This window comes from Chroicocephalus ridibundus, chromosome 8, assembly GCF_963924245.1.
Source record: "Chroicocephalus ridibundus chromosome 8, bChrRid1.1, whole genome shotgun sequence".
Classification (NCBI taxonomy): domain Eukaryota; kingdom Metazoa; phylum Chordata; class Aves; order Charadriiformes; family Laridae; genus Chroicocephalus; species Chroicocephalus ridibundus.
In genome coordinates this window covers 33,709,551-33,723,006 of record NC_086291.1, presented here as the reverse complement: position 1 = coordinate 33,723,006, position 13,456 = coordinate 33,709,551, and the positions used below count along the sequence as shown (strand labels likewise).

The following is a 13,456-nucleotide window of genomic DNA, read 5'->3' as shown; positions in this document are numbered from 1 at the left end:
CAAAAAATTCCTGTAGGTATAAAGAACAGTCTTGATCCCAGGATGGCCCTACAGGCACAGTCGCACAAGCTGGGTTAGGAAGTGGAAATGAAGCACTGGAGGGATCCACAGTAGCACTGGAGGGATCAGAAAAGATGATGGGAACATTGGTCAAGGTGCAGTTCTGCTTTTGTGTGGTCTTCCCTCTCTGTCTTGGCACAATTCCTTGTACAGCCAAATTATGTGTTGCCTCGGAGCCCTTTGGACTTGATTGTTCTTCTTTCTCTGCACGACAAAGAAGGCGGATTTACTCTAAAGAAATGGCAGCCACATAAAAATTGTTCCTATGTTCTTCTGTTACAATTTTTTTTTTTTTTCTATTTTATAGACACAGATGAGGACACAGTGAAAAGGTGTTTTGCCACGTTTGAAGAGAAGTTCTTCCAGACCTGTGAGAAAGAACTTGCCAAAATCAACATTTTCTATTCAGGTAAGGTGCTTATTTGTGTGTATTTGTGGAAAATACAGCAACACAAAAAGAGTCTGAAGTGCCCAAACTTTCAGACTAACCACAGCGGTCATGCAGGTCTACCATCAGGTAATGATAGGGCAGGTTTATATGGGAAACTGCTCTGGTTTAATCACAGATGTGGAGCTAAACTGTGGTATTTGAATGGAGGGAGAATGAAGGGCAGGTGATTTAATTGCTTTGCAATAGCATCCTGTTGAACTTTACGAAGATGAACACTGTGGTGCGTAGGACTAGGGAAGCGACCGTCCCCCTGTACTCGGCACTGGTGAGGCCCCACCTTGAGTGCTGTGTCCAGTTTTGGGCCCCTCACCACAGGAAAGACATTGAGGTGCTGGAGCGGGTCCAGAGAAGGGCTACGGAGCTGGTGGGGGGTCTGGAGCACAAGTCTGGTGAGGAGCAGCTGAGGGAGCTGGGGGTGTTCAGCCTGGAGAAAAGGAGGCTGAGGGGAGACCTTATAGCTCTCTACAACTACCCGAAAGGAGGTTGTAGAGAGGTGGGGGTCAGTCTCTTCTCCCAAGTAACAGGTGATAGGACAAGAGGAAATGGCTTCAAGCTGTGCCAGGGGAGGCTCAGACTGGATATTTGGAAAAATGTTTACCCTGAAAGGGTTATTAAGCATTGGAACAGGCTGCCCGGGGAAGCGGTTGAGGCGCCATCCCTGGAGGTATTTAAAAGATGGGCAGACGTAGTGCTTAGAGATATGGTTTACTGATGGTTTTTGGCAGGGTTAGGCTGATGGTTGGACTAGATGATCTTGAAAGGTGCCTTCCAACCTGGGCAATTCTATGATTCTAAGATGCCCTTAAACTGAAGTGGCTGCTTACATATAGGGCACAGTTTCTCGGCTTATCCATGGTGACAGTCCACCGTGAGTGTTTTCGGCACGCAAAGCTCCCTTGCTGGTGTTCCCTGAGCGTGTGCAGGAATAGCTATTGTGGACATGCCTGTGTATGGTAACTTCACCATCTCGATGTGTCCAGCAACTTTTTAAATGCTTAACTCTTAATTAAAACTCTTGCAACTTTCTGGATTGGATCAGCCAGTAGCAATTTGTCATTGGCTGTGTATAAAATCCTGCGTAGTAAATTGAGTAAAAATGTAAAGGTGGTAAGAGTAGGGATTCCTAGGGATCATATTTCAAAGTGCTATTGTTTGTTGTTTTCCCTGAGACAGTTTGCTTTCCTACCCTGTGTTTTGAAAATAAACTTCAGAATGGGATAATCAGAAATTCACCCTGTCATATTGCTACAAAAGGCTTAGTAATAGTGTGTGCGCTCCAGTTCCGCCCACCATTACATTTCAGCTGGTTTTCGGCCTCTTTTGGTAAGGTTTAAAATGGGTTTTCAACTGGAAAAGTGTTTAAATGTGGATACAATGATGCATCGACTTCTGCTGCACTTTCTCTTAACGTGTTGATTTATTAACTTGATGCTATAAACAGGCTTTTGCAAGACAATGTGGTAGTTTTTTCTATTTCTGATTTTAATCTGGCGACAAAAGCAAAGTTGAATTCATAGAATCATAGGGCCGGAAGGGACCTCTGGAGCTCATCTAGTCCAGTCCCCTGCCAGAGCAGGGTCACCCAGAGCAGGTGGCACAGGAACGCGTCCAGGCGGGTTTGGAATGTCTCCAGAGACGGAGACTCCACCACCTCTCTGGGCAGCCTGTGCCAGGGCTCTGCCACCCTCAAAGGAAAGAAGTTCCTCCTCACGTTGAGATGGAACTTCCTATGGTCGAGTTTGTGCCCATTGCCTCTTGTCCTGTCCCCAGGCACCACTGAAAAGAGCCTGGCCCCATCCTCCTGACACCCACCCTTTCAGTATTGATAAACATGGATAAGGTCCCCCCTCAGCCGTCTTTTTTTCCAGACTGAAGAGACCCAGATCCCTCAGCCTTTCTTCATAAGAGAGGTGTTCCAGTCCCCTCAGCATCTTGGTAGCCCTTTGCTGTCCCCTCTCCAGCAGTTCCCTGTCCTTCTCGAACCGGGGAGCCCAGAACTGGACACAGCACTCCAGATGCAGCCTCACCAGGGCAGAGCAGAGCAGAGGGGGAGGATGACCTCCCTCCACCTGCTGGCCACATTCTTCTTGATGCAGCCCAGGATGCCCTTGGCCTTCTTGGCCACAAGGGCACATTGCTGGCTCATGGTCATCCTGTTGTCCCCCAGGACTCCCAGGTCTCTTTCCACAGAGCTGCTCTCCAGCAGGTCACCCCCAACCTGTCCTGGTGCATGGGGTTATATTCTCAGTTTTGTTTCCCGGTGAGATCTTCTGTTTCTATCCCAGATCTGAGGTAAAGGCTTTTATGCTCAGAAACTTGTCTTACTTTTCTACTTATATCAGCTAAGAGCTCCTGGGTACGACAAGCTAGACTCTGTGGAGGAAGTTCTGTCAATTCAGACGTACAATACAGATTATAATTTTCCCTAATGAGGACCTGCTTAGCACACGTGCACCCACATATACACACCCATTCCAGCATTGTTTAAAATGGCATTAATAATACAGGGCAGGGTTTTTTGTGGTTTTTTTTCTTTTTTTTTTCAACTTGCTGTCAATTCAAAAAGTTACAGGAGAGAATACGTGTAATTTGAAAATCTCTTGCGATAAGATTAAAATAAGTCTTTTATTTGCAGAAGAGCGATGTGACTTTAATAGTACGGAAACCCTTTATTAGAGTTATTAACGTTAAGCTACATCGAGGAATGTTCTATCGGTGGTTCCTCTTTATCATGTCAGAAATGTGTCACGTTGGACCCTATTGTGACTCCAGGCATTCGTTGGCTTGGATTATGACCTGGTACATCCTATTTATTATAGGCTTATTATACGGCTTATTACACGCTTGTCTTTACGACAATAAATATTGCCCATTTTCAAAAAAGCTAAGCTTTCTGTTGATCTCCGCTTCGTTTCCTCCTTGTCTTGCCCTGCGCTGAGGGATCCTCAGTGAGCATTGCCAGGGATTGCCACAGCATGGACAACCCTGTTCTCTGGGATGGGCTGATCCCAGACCCCAGCTCCTCCCTAGATCCCCAGAGCGCTTGGGGTTGGAATGCCTGCTGGGGAATGCCTTTGCCTTTCACTGCGTGCTCGGGTTGTCGGCTCTCATCAAACACAACCTTAATTTCCCCAGACCATTATCCCAGCTTGGTAGGAAGGAAAACTGCCATGAACTAAATCTGATTTGATAAACAGTTTGTGATTATTTGGACTGCGCACAAGAAAATGTATACTCAATTGAAAGCAGAAAGAATGGCAGTAAAATTTTCAGATCGTTCCAGCAGACAAATGCCTATTCAAGTGCTAAAGTTTTATTTGTGGCCAGTTTTGGTTTGTGTTTGGGATCTTCTAGAGGTGACGTTTGTCGTATTTTAAATCAGCATCATCAGGATCCGCTTGAGCTACTGCTGGGCTAGGAACATTTTGGTGGTTCATTTAGGAGCTGGTTTTATTCTTTGTAGGAAGCAGCAGCTTTAACTTGGTAAGCAAACTATTGCCCGTGGTATGTACAAGCAGGGAATGGAAGGAACGCTAAAAGAGCCTGCCTGAAATGCCCTCAGCTGGGGACCTGCGAGCAGGTACGGGCTGTTTGCTTACCTCCTGCCTGGTGAAACTGGGTTGGATCACAACCCTGACCACGTAAACTGGAACTCAGCGGGGAATTTTACTAGCTCCTGGTGTGGTAGCTTTTTAATGATCCTTATGCATGAACTTTTCTTTAAACTTGGAAAACAGAGTCAAAACCAACTCGGAATTGCATAGTGGAGGTGATGACTTTAGTGGGTTTTATTCAGGATCTACAAGGATTTTTTTGGGCAAAGCTGCTTCTTTATGGCAAGCGTTTTTGTTGAAGTCTGCCTGTAGGCTCACACAGGTTAGAAGACTTTAGATTTCTCCTTAGTCTTTGCCGTAAGTTTACACTTGAGACGAGTGCTCAGTGGGCATCAGGTCATGCAAAAAGCTGCAACACAAGAGTGGTTCCTGTTTCTAAGTGCGTGCTGCTTTTTTCTAACTCTTTGGAGTGACATATGTTTTAAAAAGTGACTTTTCGGAGTGCTGTATTAGTGATAGTGGTGAACGTCTTTTCAAATATTTTGGAGCATGTTGCAAACTGAGAAATTGATTTCCATTCTGCCGTTTCCCTAAGCAATTCCCTAGAAGGTTTTCAGAATAACAGCGCGCGTTTTTGTCTTATTTTGCTTCTGCAGTGAATCTTGATGATAAAATAATACCTGAACAAGATGAAATGGTTTGTGGGCTGGATAACTGGAGTCGGTGCAGTAGCGCGGGCAGGAGGGAGAAGAAGGTGGCAGGGCTGCCATGTCTCCGGAGTGGCAGGTCATTATTGGAGCGGTTTGATTGTCTTTAAAGCCTTGTCCTCCGAGGACTGAGGTCCTCCCCTGTGGATGGAGAGGGCTGTATGGGAGACAGCACACGACTCTCTTCAGCAACGCGTAATTAAGACACATGTTTGTATTTGGGGATGATGCTTTTTTACAGATGGCGGTTTGCAAACAGATAGGAAGAACTGCAGCAGCAGTTTTATAACTGTTTCAAAACGTTATCTTTTCTTTAAATATTGTGTTATTAGGCTGATGGATTTTCAGATTTTTTCCTGGACATAGGGACAATGGAACAGTGCTTTCAATAGGAAGATGAAAATTTAAACTCTGCCATATTTGATAATTTGATCCGAAAGAAATCTCAGTGTATCGCCAGGTGGTTTAACGTAACGTTTTGAATGTAGAGTGTGAACTTGTGACTTGTATTTATATGAAGGCTTTTGATTCTAACAGCTACTCTTTAACAGATACCTGTTACTTCTTCCAGAGGGAGTTTTGTTCTTAAAATTAACCGGAATTTAATAAGTCTGAGGAAAAGGTCAGAATTGCTCCCATAAAAATAAATCTTACTTCTGGGGGGGAGCAATTGAGAATTACCAGTCGATTGTTATAGAAGATACTAATGAAGAGAATTAAATTGACGGCCGGGAGAGCGTCGGGCAGAGCTTTGGGTTGTGGTTTCTGGTGTGGCGGTGTGTGTCCTGCTGGGTGGAGGTGGCTCCAGCTCCCAGCCGTCTGCTCCAACGCCATCAACCCGCTCGGCGTCTTCCTGGCCAACGCCAGGGTCTGCCACGGAGCTTATCAACCGAGATGCCAAAGCTGTGACTGAAGCTGTAGCGGGTAAAAAAAACCTGAAAGGAACCAGTTGTACAGGACAAAGAGAAAGATAATGGTGTCAGTTATGCTGGTTTTAGCATAAAAAGTTAGCTATTCAGTCAGAAAGATTGCTTTCTGAAAGTACATAAAGCAGCATGTTTAAAGGAACACCTTTTCCATACTTGAGATGTGAGGAAGAGAGACTGACTTGTTCTGAAAACTTATCAAAATGGTATTTAAATTGAGGTTGGCGGTCCCTTTAATCAGTACATAATGAGGCAATGCTTCTAACCTGCGTGAGCCTAAACTGAGGAAAAGCGGCATGAAATTATTACAGCGGATCACGTACAGCAGCTGGTCGTGTTGTAACTCCTGATCAAAGCAGAAGCTGTGTTTGTCTGTCACTGGGAGCGTTGCTCTCTGAGCTCCAAAATTCAGCGTCACATTTGAAGTGTGGGGGGTTTTTTTGTGTGGTTTTCTTTTTTCTTTCTTCTTTGATTTCCTTGGTGTGTCATATAAAAAGATAGCGAACACGTAGTCGGTAATGGGTGCACAGATCTGAAAAGCGCTTTGCTTACTAACTGTCAAGTTTCATAATATTGTCTAACAGGGGTTGGTTTTTTTCCCTGAAGCTCTTAGTGTGTTTGCTTTATTTGAGAAAGGCGAGCGTCTTTCCTTTGCCCGCAGAGCAGACGTGTGGTCACTGCTTTGGTATTTGGATGATACCTTATCTGCCCGGCTGCCTCCGGTGGCAGCTCTGCCAGTGCGGGGAGGCCTGACCCTGCGTCCCCGTGCAGGTTTTTAGCCCCTTGGTACAGGCGACAGGTTGGGCTTCTCCCACCCTTAACGGATTTTCGTGCAGTCCGGGAATGAGCATCCTCTAGAAATCAGGTCTGGGGTGGAAGTCGAGAAGTTGGAGTTCATTTCTAATGCTGCTTTAGTCTGTGCTGAAGGGACAGCCCCTTGATTTTGAATATATTAATTAACACCTGTCTGACGTGACAGCTTTTTTTTTTTTGCGAGAGTGTATATTATACACAGGAGTGCATTAAAACCTTTAACAAGAAGGAGCCTCATAAAAGAGAAGCATGCAGAGATGTTGAACGTAACGTTTAGTTGGGGATGGCTGTGTGCAAGGTTACTCAATGCAGTGCTTTTTACCTACAGGCACGTTCCATGAGGAAAAGGTGTGCTTTTTACCGGCAAGTTGCTACCCGCTCACCTGTCTTTTTCCTTTCCTTGCCAACAGAAAAGCTTGCGGAAGCTCAGCGCAGGTTTACTACTCTTCGGACTGAGTTACAGTCAACTTTGGACGCACAGAAAGAAGCCAGTGGGGCTTCCACGCTGCAGCGGCGCAGAAAGCCGGTCTTCCACCTGTCCCACGAAGAGCGTGTCCAGCATAGGAATATCAAAGACCTGAAATTGGCCTTCAGCGAGCTCTACCTCAGCCTCATCTTACTGCAGAACTATCAGGTACCTGCAAAAAGAGGTGGTTTTCCAAAGCCCCCTGTGTAAATGTCTCTGTGCTTGTGCTTTGTGTATCCTTGAGTTGCCTCATTTGAGCCATTTTTTTATGTCTCTTTTTTTTTTTTCCTTCCATTTTGGCATCCCTAAACATTTTTAAAGAACGGGCAGATGCCTGGCAGCTAGCAGCGGATGCCTTGGTGCTTTTTGTTGAGCTAGAAATGCTAAGCTGACCTGCAGAAGGACCTTATTTCTTCCTTTTCCAGGCGGGCTGAGCCAAGCAACCCTGGCCCAGCCATGGCCAGAACATGAAGTCACATCAGGACCTCCTCCTTCTGTACTGTGTTGTTCTGTGCAGGGCTGGAGCTGGCAAACTGGGGAAGAAGCTCTTTTATCTACTATTTTTCATGAAACCCGAAATCTTAACGTACTGTTTCCTCTTGGCGTTACCATGGTAGTGACTGTGACCTTGCTGTATCAGAATCTCTTGTTAAAACATCCATTTACCAAAAAAAAGTAAAAATGTTTTTAATTCTGTAGGATACAGGCTCATTTGCCTTGAAGTATGAAAAAAACCAAATCTTTATTGTACTTGGATTTCAGGCATGAAAGGCCATGGTAAATATTGTGGACACTGATTCTGTTCCAAAAATCTTGAAACAAAAATCCAAAAGTATTAAGATCTCTTTTGTGAGGCCAGCTCTTTTGGTATTAAATACTCTGAAATGCTTTTAAATGTCTTACTGTGAGGCTTTTTAGCTTGTTAAATAAGGATGTTTGAACTTAAATTCACTACACCTGTATTTAGATCTTTACCAGCGCTGTACTGGAGATTTTTACTAAACAAAATTCACCATAAGAATTACTTAGAAATACCATCCTGCAGCATGGAAAAAACTAAATTCTTCTAAAATTCTGAGTGTTTGTACCTCTCCTAAAGTGATGTTGTGTCTTTGAGCACATGTCTGGAAACTATTTATGAGTTTCTCAATAAAGCCCTTTAACTGTTAGAGATAGTTTCTGGTTCAAAATCCTGGGAAAGGTAGAATTTCTGTAGCTTTTCATGAACGGATTTTCATGAACGGATAGCAGGTAATACTGCAAAAGCAGTAGTACCTGCTATGGTTTCTTCACTTTTTTTTTTTTTTAAAAAAAAGGGGTCAAAAAAAAAAGAAAAAAGGCAAACTCTTACTTTTGGTTACAAAAAAATCACTTCTGAGCCTCGATGAAGAATTTAAAAAGGGGATGACATAGGTCATTCCTTTGGAAAATCTTTTCCTACAGTTCATCAGTGAAGAAAGGCATCTTGCACACTTAGATTCTTTGCTACCATGAGTCCAGGTCCGTTGTATGTATACTAAACATTGCTGTAAAACCCATCTGGGTTTGGTAGCTTTCACAGTTTCCAAAAGGAGCAGACCTTCTTTCTACAACATATCCTCAAAGAGAGAATGAGAGAAAATAGTTCAAATTGGTCTCGAAGTTGAGGACAAGGAATACAAGTACTAAAACAGACATAAAACCAAATCCCAGAATTATGCTCTTAATCACTTTTGAATTTAGGATGTAAGAAGTAGGAATATTCAAGCTCTAGCAATGTTGTCGAGGGAAAACAATAAGCCGGTGGGAAGATGATGTAGCTGAGGCCTTCACGTAGGAGGTAAAGTGAAGTCAACAGCAGCGTTATAAATATCAAGCCATGGCTTTGATGAAACGCTGAAGTCTTGAGTCGGGTTACTGAGCAAGGAAAATCCATGTGAAGCAAATTCCTCCGTCTGTTAGGACTGAAGCAAGAGGAAAAGTTGCATGCGTTCATTCCGAAGGTACACGAACCAAACATCAAGTGAAACTACAACTTGTCTCCGCGGCAGCTGGTACTTAACTTACCAATGACTAAACTTCCGATAAAATTAACTTATAGGCAACAGTAATATATCATTCTAGAGTGTGTACGTATATAAATAAATCTATTTGAAATACTGTGGTTTAGAACAAACGGATCATGAGAAATTAAGTATATAGTATTTACTTACATATATACTGTATACAATATCGTACATTCATGGGGCAAATAAGGGAGGGTGAATCAGTGTTATTTAACTGCTGAGCATTTGCCTTCCCGGTGCATTTCCCAATGCAAAGATTTTTGACTCCACTGTTTGATACTACTTGATCTTGCATTACGTAGTTGCGTAAGTTGCGCTGTTAGGTTTTTTCCACCTTTAATGACAAAACATACCATTAGTTGAGATTCACTTCAATGGATTCGATTAGTATCCAGCAGAAATAGAAGGCAGACTTGGAGAAAGCCCCTTGCCAAATAAAAAGCGTCACAAACAGCAAGAATAGCAAAACCTCTGACTTGGGTAAATGGTGTTTGACTGTTGTGTTTCACAGTTCCATCGCTGCGTGTTCCTTGTCCGAAGTACCGCTGTAACCAACCGTGGTTTTATCGTGCGCTTTGGGGTTGCAGAATTTTTGCAGCCGGTGGACGAAATGCCGCTGGAGAGGTTCTGGGGTGTCTGGTATCACCATGCCCCAGCTGGCCAAGGCACACCAGAGTTAGGCCATGATTGCCCGCGTGGCAGATAATGTGATGTTAGTTCAGGCTACAGAAAAATCTCTTGACCAAAATCATCGTTTTGTTCATTTTTTTTAATTTTTTTTTTTTCATTTTGAATTTCTGAAATAGCGATCTGCTCTCCTTGGGGTAGAATTCTGGCTTTTCCAATAGAAAGCAATTAAAGTCTCTTGTCTGCAATAATGCAGATTGTTAATGCATTGGCTTCCTGCTCCAGTCTCCCTAGCCTCATTTCCCCACCTATGTGGTAGGGGTCTGGTATTAAATCACTCTAAGCATAATTAGATTGAAAATAATTTCAGTGACTAGTTGGCGCCTCTCCCCGGGGCATTGGATTTTGCTGTTTTCTCTGTTTTTCTTTCCAAGCTACTTCCTAAGCTTTTTCAGAAGTGAATCTTGCCACGGTCTGTCTGTGTTCCTGCTGTATCTCGAGTGAAATGTTGAGTCTTTCGAGTGGTGTTGTCTGTAAAATGAAATGCAGGATTTCAAATGCGTCTTGTCACAGCAGTGGCCTACAGTGTGATGAGCTTTGCCTGTCTTAGTTACTGCATTAGAAGAGCGTTGGGTCATATGTAACTTGGAGATCAACCGTTAATTCTTATTTTAACACAGCAACATCGTGTGCTTGTCTCGACCGGCTAGAGAGTTACATCTCCCACGCCTGCAAGCCTAAACTAGTTTTGCTGTCATTGTGCAATGTACTCTGTGGAGAAGGATGCTGTTGTGGAGATGCGCTTGTCTGGATTTAGTCTGCAGCATTTAAAACTTTGTCACAAGTTTTCTGTTGCACAAGGATTTCCCTTCTATAATGCGCTTATCTGGAGGACTTGATTGGAAACCAATGTAGAGCTCAAAGAAACGAGAAATCAGTAGCTTAGCCTTTTCAATGGGAAAACTGCTTGAAGGATTGATGCTGACTGGGGGAGTTGGGACAAATCATAGTCTTTCTGCAGCTTTATATTTTCGTTAAGGACTCATTACAACTCCTGCTAATCCAGAGATCAGTTGCCAAGTTGCAGTACCTGGGACGTATGTGGTCAGGTGTACCCAGACAGAGGGAGCATGTCTTGAAATAGCCTAAAGCACACAAGCTTTGAGTATGTCCACAGGTTATGTATCTTCAGTGGGGTTTCATCAGGAATGTTGTCGCTTCCTGCATTAAGGAGGAAAGTAGCAGTGATTTGGTTTTTCAGGGAATATGAGGTTTAGGTAGTTCCCTGCAAATAAGTTACCTCTTTTTATGCCCTTGAATCCCACATCTTCTATGTTATTTGCAAGGGATGTGTATTACTTCTAATAAAGCAATAGCTCAAAAACTTCCTGACAATAGGTGCAAGAATTTTGATTCTTCTGATTAACTATTCCTTTTTTGCTAGCACTGGAAATAGAACCGTTTAACTTCCCTGGGAGCTGATTGTGGTTAAAAGCCAGTAACTGTTTTCCCTCGTCTGCAGAACCTGAACTTCACCGGCTTCCGCAAAATCTTAAAGAAGCATGACAAGAACCTGGAGACGGCGCGGGGGGCAGAATGGCGGGTGGCCGAGGTGGAGGTGGCACCCTTCTACACCTGCAAGAAGATCAACCAGCTTATCTCCGAAACAGAGGTAAGGGTGCTGAGCTGGGCACAGCTCCTCTTAGAATCATAGAATGTGTCGGGTTGGAAGGGACCTCTAAAGGGCATCTAGTCCAACCCCCCTGCAGTGAGCAGGGACATCTTCAACTAGATCAGGTTGCTCAGAGCCTCATCCAGCCTGGCCTTGAATGTCTCCAGGGATGGGGCCTCCACCACCTCTCTGGGCAACCTGGGCCAGTGTCTCACCACCCTCAGTGTAAAGAACTTCTTCCTAATGTCTCATCTAAACCCACCCTGCTCTAGTTTCAAACCATTGCCCCTCGTCCCATCGCTACATGCCCTTGTAAACAGCCCCTCCCCAGCTTTCCTGCAGGCCCCCCCTTCAGGTACTGGAAGGGGCTCTAAGGTCTCCCTGGAGCCTTCTCTTCTCTAGGCTGAGCCCCCCCAACTCTCTCAGCCTGTCCTCACAGCAGAGGTGCTCCAGCCCTTGGATCATCTTTGTGGCCTCCTCTGGACCTGTTCCAACAGGTCCATGTCCTTCTTGTGCTGAGGGTTCCAGAGCTGGACACAGTACTCCAGCACTCTTCTAACTAGCAAACAATATTTTCTTGTTCATTGCTGATTCCTATAAGGTTTTGCCCTCTTCATAACTCATATTCACCACCAAGACAACTACTAATTGATTTTTAAAATGCTACTGATTTCTGGTGCTGCTTACATAAATTTGGGTACGTTCTTTTCAGCTGGTAACTTTTCACTCTGACAGCTCACACGGGCTTAGCTTGTATTGTGTAGTAACCTGACGCACCGTGGTGAACTTTTCATATCTTTGTATTGGAAGAATATTGGGCCAGGGCTCAAACATAACTTGAAAATCAACTGCTTTTTTGGGGGGGGTTTGTTTTAATGCAGTACCACGTGCTTATTGTCAGAATGAACTTCTGTGATGTATCTCTCTATCTCCTTAGGAAGTGGTGACCAATGAGTTAGAAGATGGAGACAGACAGAAGGCTATGAAACGTTTGCGTGTTCCACCCTTAGGAGCAGCTCAGGTGAGAGATCAAGTTGTATAGCGAAGCTGCTTCTCCAGCTTGTCAAGTTGCCAAATTAGATTCAACATTTGAACAAAGCAGTGAAAATAATTGATGTGAGCATGCTCTGCAAATTGCGAGGGGGGGCATGGTCATGTAATCTGCTTTAGTTCCGGAAGATTTGGAAATAGCTTGCTTACTATTCCTAATGCATGCAGACAAGGTAATGAAGGGATGAGATAAATAGTAAAAGGAAATTTGTGCTAATGATAACGTATGCCTAGTGTTTGTGTGGTCTGGTGCATTTTTCAAAGGGCGTTGAGATGCCCAGGCTCTGTTTCCACACAGCTGCAACATAGGCAAGAATATTTTGCAGCATTTTGAGTTTAGAAAAACCTAACTTCAAGAGGAAGAGTGCGGTCAGAGATCAGAACGTTGTATCCCTGATTCTAAATCTGCTCCGCAAATTAATCTGACTTCGCTGATAACCTGTTACCCCGTCTTAATCCCACCATTGCTTTGTTCATAGCCTGTACCAGCCTGGACTACATTCAGGGTTGGATTGTTCTGTGGGTTGTTCATCGCGCTCAACGTCACCGTCATACTTTCAGGTGGGTATCCTCAGCTGGACACATCTCTCACCCTGGTATGGATTTGTTCTCGTCGCTTTGTGAGGGCCTGGATCTGAACCGGGCTGGTCAGGGTGTTTTGGGTTAAATCAGTCCGAGTCAGATCGCACTGTTGGGAACTATTAGTTCCGCTCAGTAGCAAGTTGTGAGATGTTAGATACACGGGTTTTGGACTTTGAATGTATTATGGTTTGCTCTTCTGGTTTCCTCCTTACTCTTGGAGCGATGTTCTGGAGGTGCAGTGTCCATGTATAAACCAGATTTCTGCTATCCTTCTGTGAATGCACAGCCCTCTCCCGCCTTGAGAGAGGTTCTCGTAGAACAGAAGTTATGCGTGGTACTGACTCCTTACAGAGAACAAGGCCGGACATAGAGCTCTGTGAGCACCATGCCACTTGGAGCTTTTTCATGTAGGAACTTCTAGGATTTCAATGCCTGATGACTATTCATGCAAGTGATTATTTTTTTTCTTGCTGGCAGATTTTGGTAAAATAGTTTAAAAGCTC

General features: G+C 44.1%; 1 protein-coding gene across 1 annotated transcript in view; it reads left to right on the top strand.

Moving 5' to 3' along the window:
- The window catches only part of XPR1 (xenotropic and polytropic retrovirus receptor 1), a 116,287-nt gene that overhangs the window by 75,720 nt on the left and 27,111 nt on the right, over positions 1 to 13,456 (top strand). The window contains exons 3-7 of the mRNA XM_063343198.1: positions 368 to 469; positions 6,922 to 7,145; positions 11,172 to 11,321; positions 12,259 to 12,342; positions 12,851 to 12,932. Of these exons, the coding sequence (XP_063199268.1) occupies positions 368 to 469; positions 6,922 to 7,145; positions 11,172 to 11,321; positions 12,259 to 12,342; positions 12,851 to 12,932 (642 nt within the window). The remainder of the gene's footprint in view (positions 1 to 367; positions 470 to 6,921; positions 7,146 to 11,171; positions 11,322 to 12,258; positions 12,343 to 12,850; positions 12,933 to 13,456) is intronic.